Source organism: Monodelphis domestica, chromosome 7, assembly GCF_027887165.1.
Source record: "Monodelphis domestica isolate mMonDom1 chromosome 7, mMonDom1.pri, whole genome shotgun sequence".
Classification (NCBI taxonomy): domain Eukaryota; kingdom Metazoa; phylum Chordata; class Mammalia; order Didelphimorphia; family Didelphidae; genus Monodelphis; species Monodelphis domestica.
The window spans coordinates 256,285,128-256,300,650 of NC_077233.1; the positions used below are offsets into that span (position 1 = coordinate 256,285,128).

The following is a 15,523-nucleotide window of genomic DNA, read 5'->3' on the forward strand; positions in this document are numbered from 1 at the left end:
CTACTTAGTTTTTAATGCCTGATATATGCAACCTTCCAGCCAGATCACATGTGATTCATCCTCCCACACTGAGCACGCCAGCCAAATTTTCCTTTCTCTCTCTGTTCCTTATATACAACACTTCACTTCCAATCTCCACATCTCTCAGGACTAGAATACACTGCTTCCTCCCTGTCTCAAAGAAGTCCTTCTTTAAAGTTAAGTAATTGTTGTTTGGTACACATACATATACATGCATATAATAAATATAATATATGTGCATATATAGTATATATTTTTTCAGAATAAACTTTATCTTTAGTTCATATGAACACTTCTCATTTTACATGAATTGCCATTACACCTTATGAAAAGAATTCTGAAATTAATTTATATTCCTAAAAAAAAAGAAAAAAAAACCTATGTTAGCTTGACCATATGATACAGTGCCCTTTTCTCTCTTTCTCTATCTTTGCTCCAACCCTTCAGCCCAGTGGCTGCCCACCCCCACCTTCCCCAAAAAAATGCCTTAAAAAAAAACCCTCAAAAACTAGAACTTCCAATTGAAAGCAGAAATGCCTTTCATCCATGTCCGTCTCCCATCATTGTTTCAGAACCTAGTGTGTATATCCACCCCCAAAGCCCATTCTCTCCTGTCTGTGTCTGAATCTGGCCCTGTATCTGCGTGCTCCCCCATACAACACTCATATTACCATCATATTTCTCCTCTGCTAGATAAGCACCCACATGTCTAACCCATAAAATTTTAATTTTTAAAATGATGGCTAATTTTAATTTTTACAACACTGATTACCTCCCCTTTTTTCCTCACTGGAGAGACCACTATGGGGTTAGCCTAGACCCCCAGAGCTCACACTTCTCCCTATCCCCAGCCTCCATGAACCCTCCCCCTAGGGATCTGTGGCCCCCTTCCTGCTTCCCTCTATCTATCCCTATCCCAGGAAAATTCCCAATATGTAAAAATCACTTTATGTAGAAGTTGCAAAGCCATCCACTTATATAAAGTGAACTTTTATATGTACATACATACATAAATATTTTTGGATTGCCTTTTAGAAAGTAAATACAGTACAGATTAGTTCATTGTATCTATCTGTGTCCCTAACGTCATGCTTATATATAGTAAATATTTAAATACTAGTTAATTGGTTAAAGAAAGAATAATAGCCAAGATTTGCAACTATGTGAACATTCTAGAGTTTATTTGTCTCATCAACAATATCCTCATCAGCTATCTACCTAGAGACCTTCCTGTTCCGAATCTATGATTTAATAGTTTCTGATTTTAGGCTAAGAATAAAAGAATAGTCACAAATGTTTTTGTGCTTGTTTGCAAAGTCGTAGCCAGAATGAAAGCATGAAAAAGGGTGAAGCTTTTTGAACAGACCATAAACATTTAATAATCATTTGTCAATCTAATGCTTGCTACTCTGTTCTCAAACCGATATATAATGATGAGCATAACTATCCATCTCTCGGCACAGACATGCCAATGCTGTTTTTGTTAGAAATTAACTTCAAATAAAAAGTGAAAAGACAGTGTTCACATATCTCTCCTTCAAAGTCCACCTAAAATAACACCTCTTCTCTTCTATGAAATGTTCCTTGAACTTTTTGATGGGGCAAAGAATGACTTCATCTGATCTAAGAGGACTTTATGACTTTGTAAAACTCAAAAAAGTTAATGCCTGCAAAGTGCTTTGTAAACTGTCAGCACTATTTAAACATAAGCTATAATTCTGTATACTGTTTTATCATCCTACTAGAGCCTCTCTCAGCCTGGGGGAGAAAATGAACATAGGCTTACACTACAGAATAGAACTGACATAGGCTGAGGACTAAAAAGGTGAGAACTTCACCACCAAACATGCCCCATCCCATCTATAATTATTCATGCCTCAAGACTCCACTGGTCCCTACCTTGACCATCATCCAGAACCAGACTCATTATTTTTCCTGTGACTGCAACTGTCTGCGTTATTTTTGCATCTCACTCAGAATTGGACATGATCCTTTAGAACAAATCGGGTGCTAAATAAGTGTTTGCTGACTGCTATTATCATTTATTTCAATAAACCTAAAAAGGGCAAGTATGAGGAAAGTGCTTTGTAAGCCTTTACATGCTTTAGTGATCTAGGGTGGCACAGGGCCTAGAATGCCAGGCCTGAAGTGATTAAGATTTATCTTCCAGAATTAATTGTATAATTGAAAATCTGTTACCCTAAAAAAAGATCTACATTTCCCAGGAGTCCACTGACTTCCTGTCTTCCTGTCCTTACATACTTCCTGTAGACAGGGGATATTAGGAAAGGACTTGAAGGGTCCCACCTCTTTACTTCCGGTCCCGAGCTTGGTGGTAGTAAGGCAATCATTTGAACTAGCTGATCAACCTTGGGCACATAGTCTTTACTTTGTATCATCTTGATTTCCAATAATCATTAATAAATCTCTTTAAATATAACACTTTTATTATTGAGATTGAATTTTAACTTTTACATAGATGGCGACCAAAAGGGATGAGAAACTCTCTCAATTTTTTTTTAAGATAGCCTAGATAAATCTTTTAAGCCACATTTCTCCTGCCAAGGCTTTTTACACATCCAGGGATGCCACAAAAAGAGCAAACGGTCTAGGTAAAAGTAAAAAAGCATGTTTCTTAACCTAAAATTACTCTCAAAAAGAATTTAACCTTCGCATTTTTAAAATAGTTATACATATCAGACACTTGGTAGCTTTGTGACCCCAGTAGAGTCATTTAACCCTGTTTGATTCAGTTTCCTCAACTATAAAATGAGCTGGAGAAGTAAATGATAAACCATTCCAGTACCTTTGCAAAGAAAATCCCAAATGGGTTCACAAAGAGTCAGACACAACCAAAAACAACTGAATCAAAATAATAAAAACTGTGAATTATCAGTAAGATATAACCATGGTATGCCAACATAGAAGGGAATAGACACTGGGAATTTCATTTCAATGGTATGGGGAATTCCATGGTGACATAAGTAGATACCTTCACCAGAATTTACATTCACAGAGAGTTGGGGAGATAACTGAAAGAGTAAGATTTATCCAGAAGCAAAGAGACAGGAGACAGAGGGCCAGGGACAGGAACAGAATCCAGCCTTTCTTGGCTTTAAGGTCTGTCCTCTTCCCCACACAAGGCAAGGAAAAATTCTACTTAAAGATAATAAGATATGAATGATAAAAGAAAAAAAAACTAAAAATATCCCTTCTCTGATAAAAGAAAAAAATGTAATCTTAACTTCTGCTAAGATTCATATGCTATATTCACTTTTTTTTTCTTATTTATTTTTTGGTTACATTAAAATTTGCAGATATTGCTCTCTTTCTCTCCATTCCCCACACTAAAGAAGGCATCATTTAACATGCATGTATGTGTGTGTGTGTTTGTTTAAACTATGTATTTCATTATCAGTTCTTTCCCTGGAGGTGGGCATTCACAAGTTATTCTTCAAACATTAACTCTGTAGCTATAGATAATGATCTCTTGGTTCTACTCATTTTGTCTTCCATTATATCATGTAGGTCTTTCCCTGAGTATTTTTTTTTATTAACATACTTATTTTTTACATCCTAGTGGTATTTCATCACAATCACATGCCACAACTTGTTCAGTTGTTCCCCAAATAGTGGATATTCTCTCAATTTCCAGTTCTTTGCCACCACAAAGAGAGCTACAATAAATATTTGAGAACATATATGTTCTTTTCCTTTTTTCCTCATCATCCTGGGGAAAAGACCTAACAATGCTACTGCTGGGTTTAAGGATATATATGATTCTAGAATTCACTGATTCTGTTTCCAGATGACGCTCCAAGATTGTTAAATCAGTTCACAGTTCCATCAAGGGTATTAGTGTTTCCATTTTTTCCACATCCTCTGTAATATTTGTCATTTTATCCTTTAATCATTTTAGCTAATCTGATAGATATAAGATGACAACTCAGAGTTGCTTTGATTTGCATTTCTCTAAACAGTATAGAACATTTTAATGAATATTATATATTTTTATTTCTTAATCCAAAAAGTATCTGTTCATATCTTTTCACTATCAGTACAAGAATGGCTCTATATATTTGAGATATAAGACCTCTATCTAGTTTCTGCCATCCTACTTTCTAGTTTTCCTAGCAATTTTAACCAAATAGTGAATTCTTATCCCAAAAAGCTGGATTTTTACTTCTATCAAATGCAGGGTTGCTCTGATCTTGGACTACTTTTTTGCTGTGTGTCTGTTCTATTTCATGGATGTTCCTTTCTATTTCTTAGCTAGTACCAAATAATTTTAATAATTACTATTTCCTTTACATTTTTCATTAATTCTTTTGATATACTTTTTTCAAATGAATTTTGTCATTATTTTTTCTAGTTCAATCAAATAAATTTTGAGTATTTTAAATGGGATAGCACAGAATAACTAGATAAGTCTAGGTAGAAGATTGTCATTTTAATTATGTGGACTCTGTCCATCCATGAACAATTAATATTTCTCCTATCATTTAAATATGACTATTTGCATAAAACATTCTCTATTTTCTAAGGGGGAAATTCTTACCTAGATTTAGGATTGGTTTGTGCTGACTTGTGGGTGTCTGTAGGATGAGTAAACTTAATCCAATTATTGCTTGTTCAACTGGAAATCCCTAAAAAAAGAGATAAGAAAAAAAAACTTCAAAAAAAATTTTGAAAATCCCTTAATATTATATTGTGCACACTGTATATATTATTCCCAGTAATTTTAATACCATAAATTTAAAATATGTCAAGAACATTATAAAATTACAATACTACACACACACACATTTTAGAGATAACTAAGAATTTTGCTTCCCAAACTGAGTTCAAATCCAGTCTAACACACTACCTGTGTTTACTAAGCAAATCATTTAACACCTCTGGCTTGGTTTCCTTATCTGTAAAATTGGGATAATCATTGATAATGGCATACCCATGTCCCTGGCATTTGTACAAATAAAATATTATTCATATTTCAAAAGTGCTTTGCCAGCCTTAAAACAGTAAGGAAATGCAGACTATTAAATAAACAGAAAAAAAAAAACCCAAGACAGAATTTTTTGTATACACATGGCTTTCTGTCACACAATGCCTTCTCTAAGGAAGAAAGGAGGGAGGAAAATAAGAGTTTTACTATAACAAACAAATTAATTCATTAAACGCATGCTATTGCTATTATTATATTAATCCTGGAGTCAACATGTGTATGTGTGAATATACAAAAGTATATTCAAAAACCTGAGGCTATCTTGATATTTAAAAAGGATAATCAGCATTTACTGCCATTATATTGTCTTTATGATTACTAATTCAGATTCATTTGATAAATGACAATCATCAATTGAAAAAAAAATTTTTTTTCAGGTAAACTCTAGTCCTTAAGAAGAAACCTCTAAACTATGCTATAAAGGACCACAATTTCACCCCATACCACCAGCATGAAGTCAAAATGAATACTTGATCTAAAAATAAAGGGTGAGACCATAAACAAATTAGGGGAACATGGAAAAGTTAACCTGTCAGACTGATGAATACAGGAAAAAATTTATGACCAAAGAAGACATAGAGAACATTATGAAAAATGATATAGATAATTTTGATCACGTATAATTAAAAAGGGGTTGTACAATAAAAAGAAATGCAACTAAGATTAGAAAGGAAACAACAAATGTGATGGGGAACTTTTAAAGCAATTGTTTCTGAGAAAAGCCTCATTTCTCAAATACACAGATAACTGAGTCAAATTTATAAGAAATCAAAGCATTCCCAAATTTAAAAATGGCAAAAGGATATAACATGCAGTTATCAGAAGAAGAAATTAAAACTATCCAGTCACATGAAAAAAAATGCTCAAAATCACTCTTAATGAGAGAAATGCAATGTAAAACAACTTTACGATATTGCCTAACACCTACTAGCCTGGCTAACATGACCAAAAAAGAAAATGATAAATGTTGGAGGGGATGTAGGAAAATGGGAACACTAATACACTGCTGATGGAACTTTGAACAGATCCAACCATTGTGGAGAACAATATGGAACCAGGCTGAAGGAGCCACAAAACTAAGCATACACTCTGACCCAGAATTACAACTACTAGGTCTATAAGCCCATAGAGATCAGAAATCAGGGGAAAGGACCCAACTGTACCAAAATATTTTTAGTGGCTCTTTTTGCAGTAGCAAAGAATTGAAATCTGTTCCCCATCCCTTGGGGAACAGAGGAACAAGTTGTAGTATAGTAATGGAATACTATTGTACCATTAGGAACAATCAACAAGATGAGTTCTTAATCTGAGGCAAAGGGAGAAGAATGTACAGTAACAAAAATATTATACGATGATCAACTGAAGAATTAAACCATTATCAGCAAAGCAAGTCTCCAAGATAATCACAAGGGACTCATGGTAAAAAATGCTCTCCACAGGAGTTCTATGTAAACTAGAACAACCTCCAGGAACTGATGCAGAGTGAAAGGAGCAGAACCAGGAGAACATTATACACAGAGACGGATACATTGTAGCACAATTGAATGTAATGGACTTCTCTACTAGCAGCAATGCAAGGATCCAGGACATTTCTGAGGGACTTCTGAGAAAGAACTGTAAGAGTAGAAACACAGAAGAAAAACAACTGCTTGAGAACATGAGTCGATGGGGATATGATTGGAGATGTAGACTCTAAAGGATCACCCTAGGGCAAATATTAATAATATGGAAATAAGTCTTGATCAATGACACATGTAAAACCCAGTGGAATTGCGTGTCAGCTATGGGAGGGGTATAGGGATAGGAGAGGGAAAGAATGTGAATCTTGTAACAAAAAAAAATATTCTAAATTAACTAATTAAATAAAAATGTCCAAAAGGAAAAAAAAATGCTCTCCATGGCCAAAGAAGGAACTGTTGGAGTTGGTGTACAGATCAAAGCATGCCATCTCCCACTTTATCTCCTTGATTAGATTTCTACCGCATTTGTGATAAGTCTTCTACCATGATATGAGGAATATGGAAATAGGTATTACGATAAAGTATGGTTATGGCCTCTACCAGGCTATTCACTCTCTTGGGGAGTGGGAAACAGAAGGGAGGGGGGAAATCTGGATTTTAAAATGCAAAAAAACAATTGTCTAGGGGGCAGCTGGGTAGCTCAGTGGATTGAGAGCCAGACCTAGAAACAGGAGGTCCTAGGTTCAAATCTGGCCTCAGCCACTTCCTAGCTGTGTGACCCTGGGCAAATCACTTAACCCCCATTGCCTAGCCTTTACCACTCTTCTGCCTTGGAACCAATACACAGGATTGATTGCAAGACGAAAGGTAAGGGTTTAAAAAAAAAAAATTGTCCAAAGCTGTTTCTCCATAACTAAAAAAATAAAAATATATTGGGGGAACAGACAGACATACACCACACAAGGTTCAACTGAAGTAACTGGAGTTATTTAGGAAGACATAGCATGGACATCCTAGAAATCTTCAAATATTTTAGAATTAGGAAGGACTTCAGAGATAAGAAAACTGAGGCCCAGAGACATAAAATGACTTCCCTTAAGTAACAAGCAGAGCCAGTATTCAAATCCAGAGATCCTGGGAGTCAGCATGGTACAAAATTCTAGATCTGGAAGCTGAAGTCCTGGGGTTAAATCCAACCTCCCAAACTTACTATAGATGTGAGGTTGGGCAAGTCTTTAAACTTCAAGTGCTTCAATTTCGAACTCAGTTAAAAAATAAAAACAAAGGGAGTCAAACTAAATGGTCTCTGGGTTCCTTCTAACTCTCTAGGTCTGCAAGGGTGAATACATCCTCTCAAGGCACTTTCCCCAAGTGAAAATCAACTGAGGTTTAACACTGACCAGAGGAGAATTACTTAACCTCTCTGGACCACAATTTCTCAACTGTAAAATTAAGTATTTGGACTCCATATTCTCCAAGGACTCATATAGTTCTCAATCTCTGATCCAAAGGACCTCTAATTAAAAATTCAGAGCTCTTTTCCCTTGAACAAAGAACCTATATTTGAAGGGCTGCCATGTTGAAAAAGGATAACACTTAAGCTGGGTGCCAGAGAGCAGCAGAAGATCAAGTGGCGAAGGTTCCAGAGACAGATGTCACTTCATTATAAGGAAGGCTTTTCTAACAATTGGAAGCGTCCAAAATGGAATGAGCTGTCTCCAAAGGTAATGAGTTCTCTATCCCTAGAAATCATTCATCAGGGACAGGATGACCAACTCCCAGAGATACTGTAGAAAGGATTTCTGCTCTAGGTCTAGGTGAGAATATAGAATATGAAAGGACCCTTGCAACTCTTAGATTCTATGAAAATCCAGCTGGCCTGCTCAGTGAGAAGAAAGAACAGAAAATGTGCACAAAATGGGCAATAGGTTTATTTCATTCCCCTGAGCTTCATTTAAAAACTGAAAATACATAAAGCCAGAGGACACACCAAATTAAAAGGTATTCTCCACGAAGGTATTCAAAAATTTATTTTCTCACATTTCTCTTTGACCTAAGCTTTTTAAAGTACTTTAAACCAAGCATTTAAGTTGTATTCTTTATCTTTCTTTCTGCTATGAAGATGATTAAAATAGTGAAAATGAATGAGAATGGACATATGCTCTTTCATAAAGGACACCATTTCACAGTATTGCACAGTTTTAAATGAAATTAAGTCTGACATTGGTGGCTTCATTTTACACACTAAAATATGCATACAATGCTGGAGCAAAAAAATAAGAATATGACAGAAAATTATTTTTTGCTATTATTTAGATATTTCTGGCATGTGTACTAACCCATCATGAAAATACAGGCTTAAGATATCTAGGGATATCATAGTTTTGAGGAAATTGGCTTTTGAATTAACATCAAACTATAAAATGTTAAAAATGTTTATTCAACTGACAGAGTCTGAATGCAGATCCAAGTATACCATTTTTTACTTTATTTCCTTCATAAGTATTTTCTTGTATGTGTGTACCTGTATAACTTCTATCACATAGTTTTCAAATTCAGGAAGGAGTGAAAGGAGGGAGGGAGGAAGAGAGAGAGAGAGAGACTGAGAGAGGGAGGGAGGAAAGAAGGAAAGAAAGAAAGAAGGAAAGAAAGAAAAAGAAAGGGTCTTTGGGGATAATTTGACATGAGTTACAGATTTTTAGAGAGCAATTTTTTAAAGTTTAGAGAAGAGATAGAGAAAAAAGACAAAGAGCTTTTTTTTTTTTTAAACCCTTACCTTCTGTCTTGGAGTCAATACTGTATATTGGCTCCAAGGCAGAAGAGTGGTAAGGGCTAGGCAATGGGGGTCAAGTGACTTGCCCAGGGTCACACAGCTAGGAAGTGGCTGAGGCCAGATTTGAACCTAGGACCTCCCGTCTCTAGGCCTGACTCTTAATCCACTGAGCTACCCAGCTGCCCCCAGACAAAGAGCTTTTTTAAAGGGATATTTTAATGTTAGCATAAAATGGATAAGGAATTCAAGAAAAAAAAATGTAAAGACACAATTCTAATGAGGTGAGCAAGATTAATGTGAACATAAAGGGAATTTATCAGCCAACTTAATTTTTAAAATACATTTCTAATAAGAACTGTAGTAGAATTAAGTAGGAGAATGAAAACTACATAAGCCATAGCTACAGTAAAGTAAACAAAAAACAAAGGAAAAAAACTTGAACACTTTATAATTACAATGATCAATCCTGGCTCCAAAGGAGATTAAAAAAACTCATCTCCTTCTCCGCCCTGAAAAGGGAAGCTAAGGGTAAGGAATAATAGATATACCATCAGATACAGTTCATGTATTGGTTGGCTTTGCTGAAGTATGTCTTCTAATTTTTATTAAAAAGGATAACAGTGTGTAAGAGAGAATGGAAAGATATATTTGTAAATGAGGCTTTGGTGAAAAAAAAACAAAGATACCAATAAAAACAAGATTTTCAAAAATAAGCACAAAGACAAAAGTAAAAGACAAAAGGGTGAAACAGTCTTATCAGAATAGTATCCAGAACTCTAAACTTCAAAATGAAGTGAGCTTGACAATGAATAATAAAAACAAAAATGGATTGTTTGAGCTATGTTAGAAGCTAAAGAAAAATCAAAGGAGAGAAATCAATGACCTGAGCAAAAAGGACTATGATAGCACTATTCAAATTTTATTTTGCTTTTGTTTTCTACATCAAGACAAATGATTGCCAGATTTGAAAAGACTGGTGAAAACCAAAATCAGTAAGGTAATAGATATGATGACAAAAACTAGCTGGCTCTCAATGAGTTCAAGAAATCCAGTGCAAATGAACTACCCCAGGGTACTATAAAAAATGTTGGAATAAATGTCTATGAGCTTTAAAAAAATCATGGCCAATGGAAGAAATGACATAGTACTGGAGTCAGATGGATGTTATCCAACTTTTCCCAAAAAATAGGTTTACAGTCTTCAATATATTTTTTTTCCAAAAATAATTTTCAAAAACTAACTGAAGTTTCAAGTTCTGAAAAAATTAAAGAAAGTATTAAAAAGAAATGGTTTGGGAGCATTGTGAAAGGAAATATTTATCCCTAAGAACTAACATGTCTTCATTTTTTTTGATGGAGAAAATATTTTCATTTTTAAGCATCTGAAAACTTATATAGGGCACTGACATAAACTAAGCTAAAAGTTTCATTTGAGTATGAAGTTACTAACCTTAAAATCTTCATCTCTCAAGGCTTTTATTCCCCTTTATTTTTCTGAGTTTGGGGGCAAAATATTACATATCTGATCATTGTGATCTGGGCAAAGCTCTCCTACCTGTATTATCTCAGCATTATAGATGATTTAACATCACATACAGCCAAATACAAATATCTCCATAAAAATACAATTCAATAGAGGCACAAATTATAATACTTATCAAAACAAAACTACTCAGAAATCTCTAGTTTTATGCTACTATTTTCCAGAAATCTTGGAACTTTTGACAGCCGCTGTCCATTTTGTACTAAATAAGAGGGATTCAGCAAAACATGGGAATATTTGCATGAATTAATGCAGTAGAAAGCAGAACAAGCACATCAATAATACAATGACTAAAATAATAAAAATGAAAAAACACTAATAGAAAGTAGAACGCAAAACATCTGTAATAGCCAATCTGGCCCTGGAAAATAGATAATGAAACATACACATGTCTGCCCTCAACCAGACACAGGGGAAATAGGGGCATAAAGTGAGGAAGACCATACAGTAAGATGTGATATACTTTATTATAAATATACTTTATTATAAATTTACTGTACTTTATTATAAATATACTTTATTATAAACTTACTGTACTAGATTATTTTTTTCTTTATTTAAAAAAATGGCAAAACAACCAATTGTTTATTGCTAGAGTTTGGGATGGAGAAGAGCAACCCAGAAAGGACATGCGGAAAGAAAAAGGAATTAATAAAACACTTTTTTAAAAGAATATTTCATACCAAATTCATTTCACTCTTTTTGACAGGAGTGGAAGCATAATTAGAAACATTCTTTCTATTTCAATTATTAATATAAAATAATACTTTCTCTAGTCTAAAACAATTTCCAGTTTTCCTCTTAGGAAAATGAAAGCTAAGGCTTCCCTTAGGGAAAAGAATTAAGGATGACTAAAAAAGAAAACAGGAAAAAAACTTTTGTTGAGATAAGATCATTGTCTCCTCTTCTGCATTCAATTAATATACTGATTAAAGAGAGTACTCCCTTTTTATAGAAAGAACAGTCTAGGAAGGAATTAAATAGTGACATTTTGAAGCAGTAACTCAAAACTCTTTTTTACTATTTTATGATTTTTCCCTCATTTGAGAACGCTACCTAAAATCCTCTTTGGTCAGAAAGACATGCCATAGCGTATGGGTGAACTATACAAGTTTGAACATCTCTCTTTTTCTCCAAGTAAGAAATGCTTTAAAATGAAGAAATTGTTTCCAGTAGCCCAGTGCATAATAGCCAGCAGAAATGTATTCTTCCAACCTGGGCTTTTAGACTCGTAGACAGCTCAGGGAAATCCCACAAACACAGACTACTATGCTTGGATTTCAGAAAAACATTCAACAAAGTCGTCTATGTCATCCTCATAGACAAGTTGGAGATATGAGGGCTAGAATAACATATAAGAAAGGGATTGGAAACAGATGGAACGAGCATATCCAAAGGAAAATTATCAACAAATTGTCAAATGCCGGAGCAAAAAAAAAAAAGGCATACATCAAAGCAAGGAAAATGAATTAGCACCCTGGATGGCAGAGTCAGAATCTAAAAAGATAACCATTCTAGAACCAAAAACAAAATAAAATAAAATTTCATCATGATAAATATAATTAATGTGAAAGGAATCTGGAAGTTTTAATATAGACTTGAAGATAAATGAACCAACAGTTTGACACAGCAATCAAAAATATCAACACAATATTAAGCAGCATTAAGGTACACCATTTCTAGAAAAATGGATTTGGTAACAATAATATACTCTACCATAGACTACATCAGAAGTCTTGTGTTCATTTCTAATAACATATGAGAAAGAGCTTTGTAAAACTTAAAGCACTATATTTTATATATACATTAGTATATACTTTTTTAAGTTCAAGGATATTTACATATATGCATATGCATATATTTGCATATAATATAAATGTCAGTTATTATTAATAGTTTCATTCTGGGTGGCAAATTTTAGGAAAAACACTGATAGAATATAGCATACCAAGAAGAAGGCAACCAAGGTGATCAAAGGACTGAAGAACATGTCATATAAGAAATGGTTGAGGATCTAGGATGGTTTAGTTTAGAAAAAAGATTTGGAGAAACTGAGTCTTCTTCAGTTACTCAGAAGGCTGACAAACAGAACTTGTCTTTCCTGCTTGAGTCCAGGGGGCAGAATCATGAGCATGAGAGGAAGTCACAGTGAGGCAGATTTCAGATTAATATTAGGAAAAATTTCCTAATAATAAGAGCTGACCAAAAGAGGAAAAAAACTCTCAGCAAGTATAGTGTATCCTTTACCTGAGGTCAATTAGATGACCTACCAATTACCAAGGATATAGTAGAGGTGCTTACAAACTCTGGGTTTTAAACCTTTTTTTGAGGTGTGACTCCCTGGGCAATCAGATAAAACCTAAGGAATTTTTCTAAGAATAACATTCAAATAAATTGAAAGATATGCTAAATTCCAATCAGTGTTAAGTAAAAATAAATATGTGATCCCCACCTTAGTTCAAGACTTCCTGAAATATATCCAGGGACTCCTTGGAGATCCAAACACACCAGATTAAGAACCCATGGTGTGGGCAAAAGTTTAACTAAAAAACCTCGGTTTGCTCCAACTCTAAAATTCTAGAAATATCAAATCAATAGGCAGGTACATCAATTACTCAATTACTGAACAAAATCTCTCAAACACCTACCCAAAAACTTATTAATCGATTTTTTTAAAGTAAGTCTTACCTCTTTCAGAAGTTCAAAATTTTGCTCTAAAAGGTGAATTAAAGATGAACACTCTCCAGTTATCTTTAGGCTAACTTCACAAACACACAGAATTTGCAGGCTTAGCTGGATGAGCTCCTTTTCCCAGAAAACAGGATGACGTAAAAGATTCAAATATAATTCTTGAAGAAACAGTGTCACTTCTGTTGTTTGTACCAAATCTTTCACCTGTTATCAAAATAATAACAATTACTGAATTCAAAATTTAATATTGCAGGATAACACGTACATGAGAATAAATTAAATCATGTATCAAAAAACCTCTGGATAATTCTTTATAAGCCAGTTAGGAAGTTGAAAGAGAGAATAAATTAGAATTTATTAATTAACTAAATTAATTAACTAAAGAATTCATTGCTGAATCCAAAAAACTTCAGGACTCTCATTAAAATCAACTATGATACCAGAGTATCAATGAAGAAAAAAAATACTCACAACTCGAGAGAGAGAAATGACAGACATATATACAAAATAAGACACAAGTTTTTAAGACAACTAGAATATAGGAAATTATATTGCTTGATTACATTTATTTGTTATATTGTTTTTTGTTCTACTGTTCCCCTAATCCTTGGGGAGGAAAGCCAGAAAGAGAACAGATTTTTTTGTTCACTGAAAAAAAATTCAATTATAAAAAAGAACTGATGTCAGGCTAAAACTTTTACAACTCTTCTATCTACTTTTTGTAATTCATCAAGAGAAATTCTATATTAGCTGTTCTTTATCACTACAAGGCAATACACAATAAACAATACTGTTTATTTTCTGGTTTCTCTGGGTACAAATAGCTAATCAAGATAAGCCATGCATTGGTGCCAGTAGCATAGCCAAAAAAAAAAAAAAAAACAGGACTAAGTCTAACCTGTCCAAATCACTTCTCTTCTATGATTTTTTTTTTTTAGGATTCAATACAGGTGCCTCATGTCACCTATTATCTAATACACCATTAAATACGTTGTCTACAAACCATTGGCTCTAATATATTTCAAATGAAACCATCAAAAAACTACTCACATGGAAGTGTCTTCCCAAAAGGCTACTATAATGTTAGAGGGGAAGGACCTGGTGCTCTTGAAAATTCCAATTCAATTCAAGCCCAGCTGTTCTGATCAAAATTCTGGAGTTGGTAGTAAGGATAAGGTCCTGATCTCAGCCATGTTAGCATTAATTCCCAGAGATTAAAAACAATGAACCATCTGTTTCGATCAGGAGCCTTGTGTCTATTAATTGCATCAAAAGGAAAGCCTATAGTTGACCAGCTGTACCTTTCACCAGTAGTTACCACCCTAATAACCTATCATGACTAGTAAGTGTTTCAAAGTGCAAACAATATAAGGAACTACATTAGTTCCTGGAGAACAGAGAAACAGAAAGATACTAAAATGAATTGGGATGGGGCAAGCCAGAAGAAAAAAAAAAAGTCAGCTTGAAAAATGTTAGATTAGAAGAATGTTAGGCTAGAAAAAATGAAAAGAGACATGAATGGTCCAATACCTAAATACATTTTGCAATTTTACAAAATATATAGTGACAAAGAAAAAAAGAGGTATTAAAGTTGTCTCATGATAATTTAACAGCACAGGTATAGTCATTTGAGGGTCTTTTGGCAAAACAATAAAATCAAATGAAACATGTAATGCAATTTTCCTAATATAAAACAAATTATTTAATAAAGTAATTTATCCGAAAAATTCATAAATATCCAATATCATAAAAAACACGAAACCACTATATAATACCTGCTAGCTATTATGGAGGGAACAAAATAACCAATATCCTAGAAACACATTTAACAAGAAATAGAATAAACATTTGTTTAGTTCCTCTTTGATGTAAATACATGAAACATATACAAGTTGTCATCTCTCAGGAAATTTTTTGCTACTTTTAAATGGAAGAATTTTTTTTTTAAGTCCACAAACCAATATGGTCAAAGGTACAGTATACTGTCACTTAAAATCCTCTATTTGACCACTGTTTTTCTTCCGATACAAA

At 33.9% G+C, this 15,523-nt stretch overlaps 1 protein-coding gene across 1 annotated transcript in view; it reads right to left on the bottom strand.

The window, feature by feature from the left end:
* The window catches only part of FOCAD (focadhesin), a 384,441-nt gene that overhangs the window by 266,245 nt on the left and 102,673 nt on the right, over nucleotides 1–15,523 (bottom strand). The window contains 2 exon segments of the mRNA XM_007498068.3: nucleotides 4,580–4,667; nucleotides 13,490–13,696. Of these exon segments, the coding sequence (XP_007498130.2) occupies nucleotides 4,580–4,667; nucleotides 13,490–13,696 (295 nt within the window).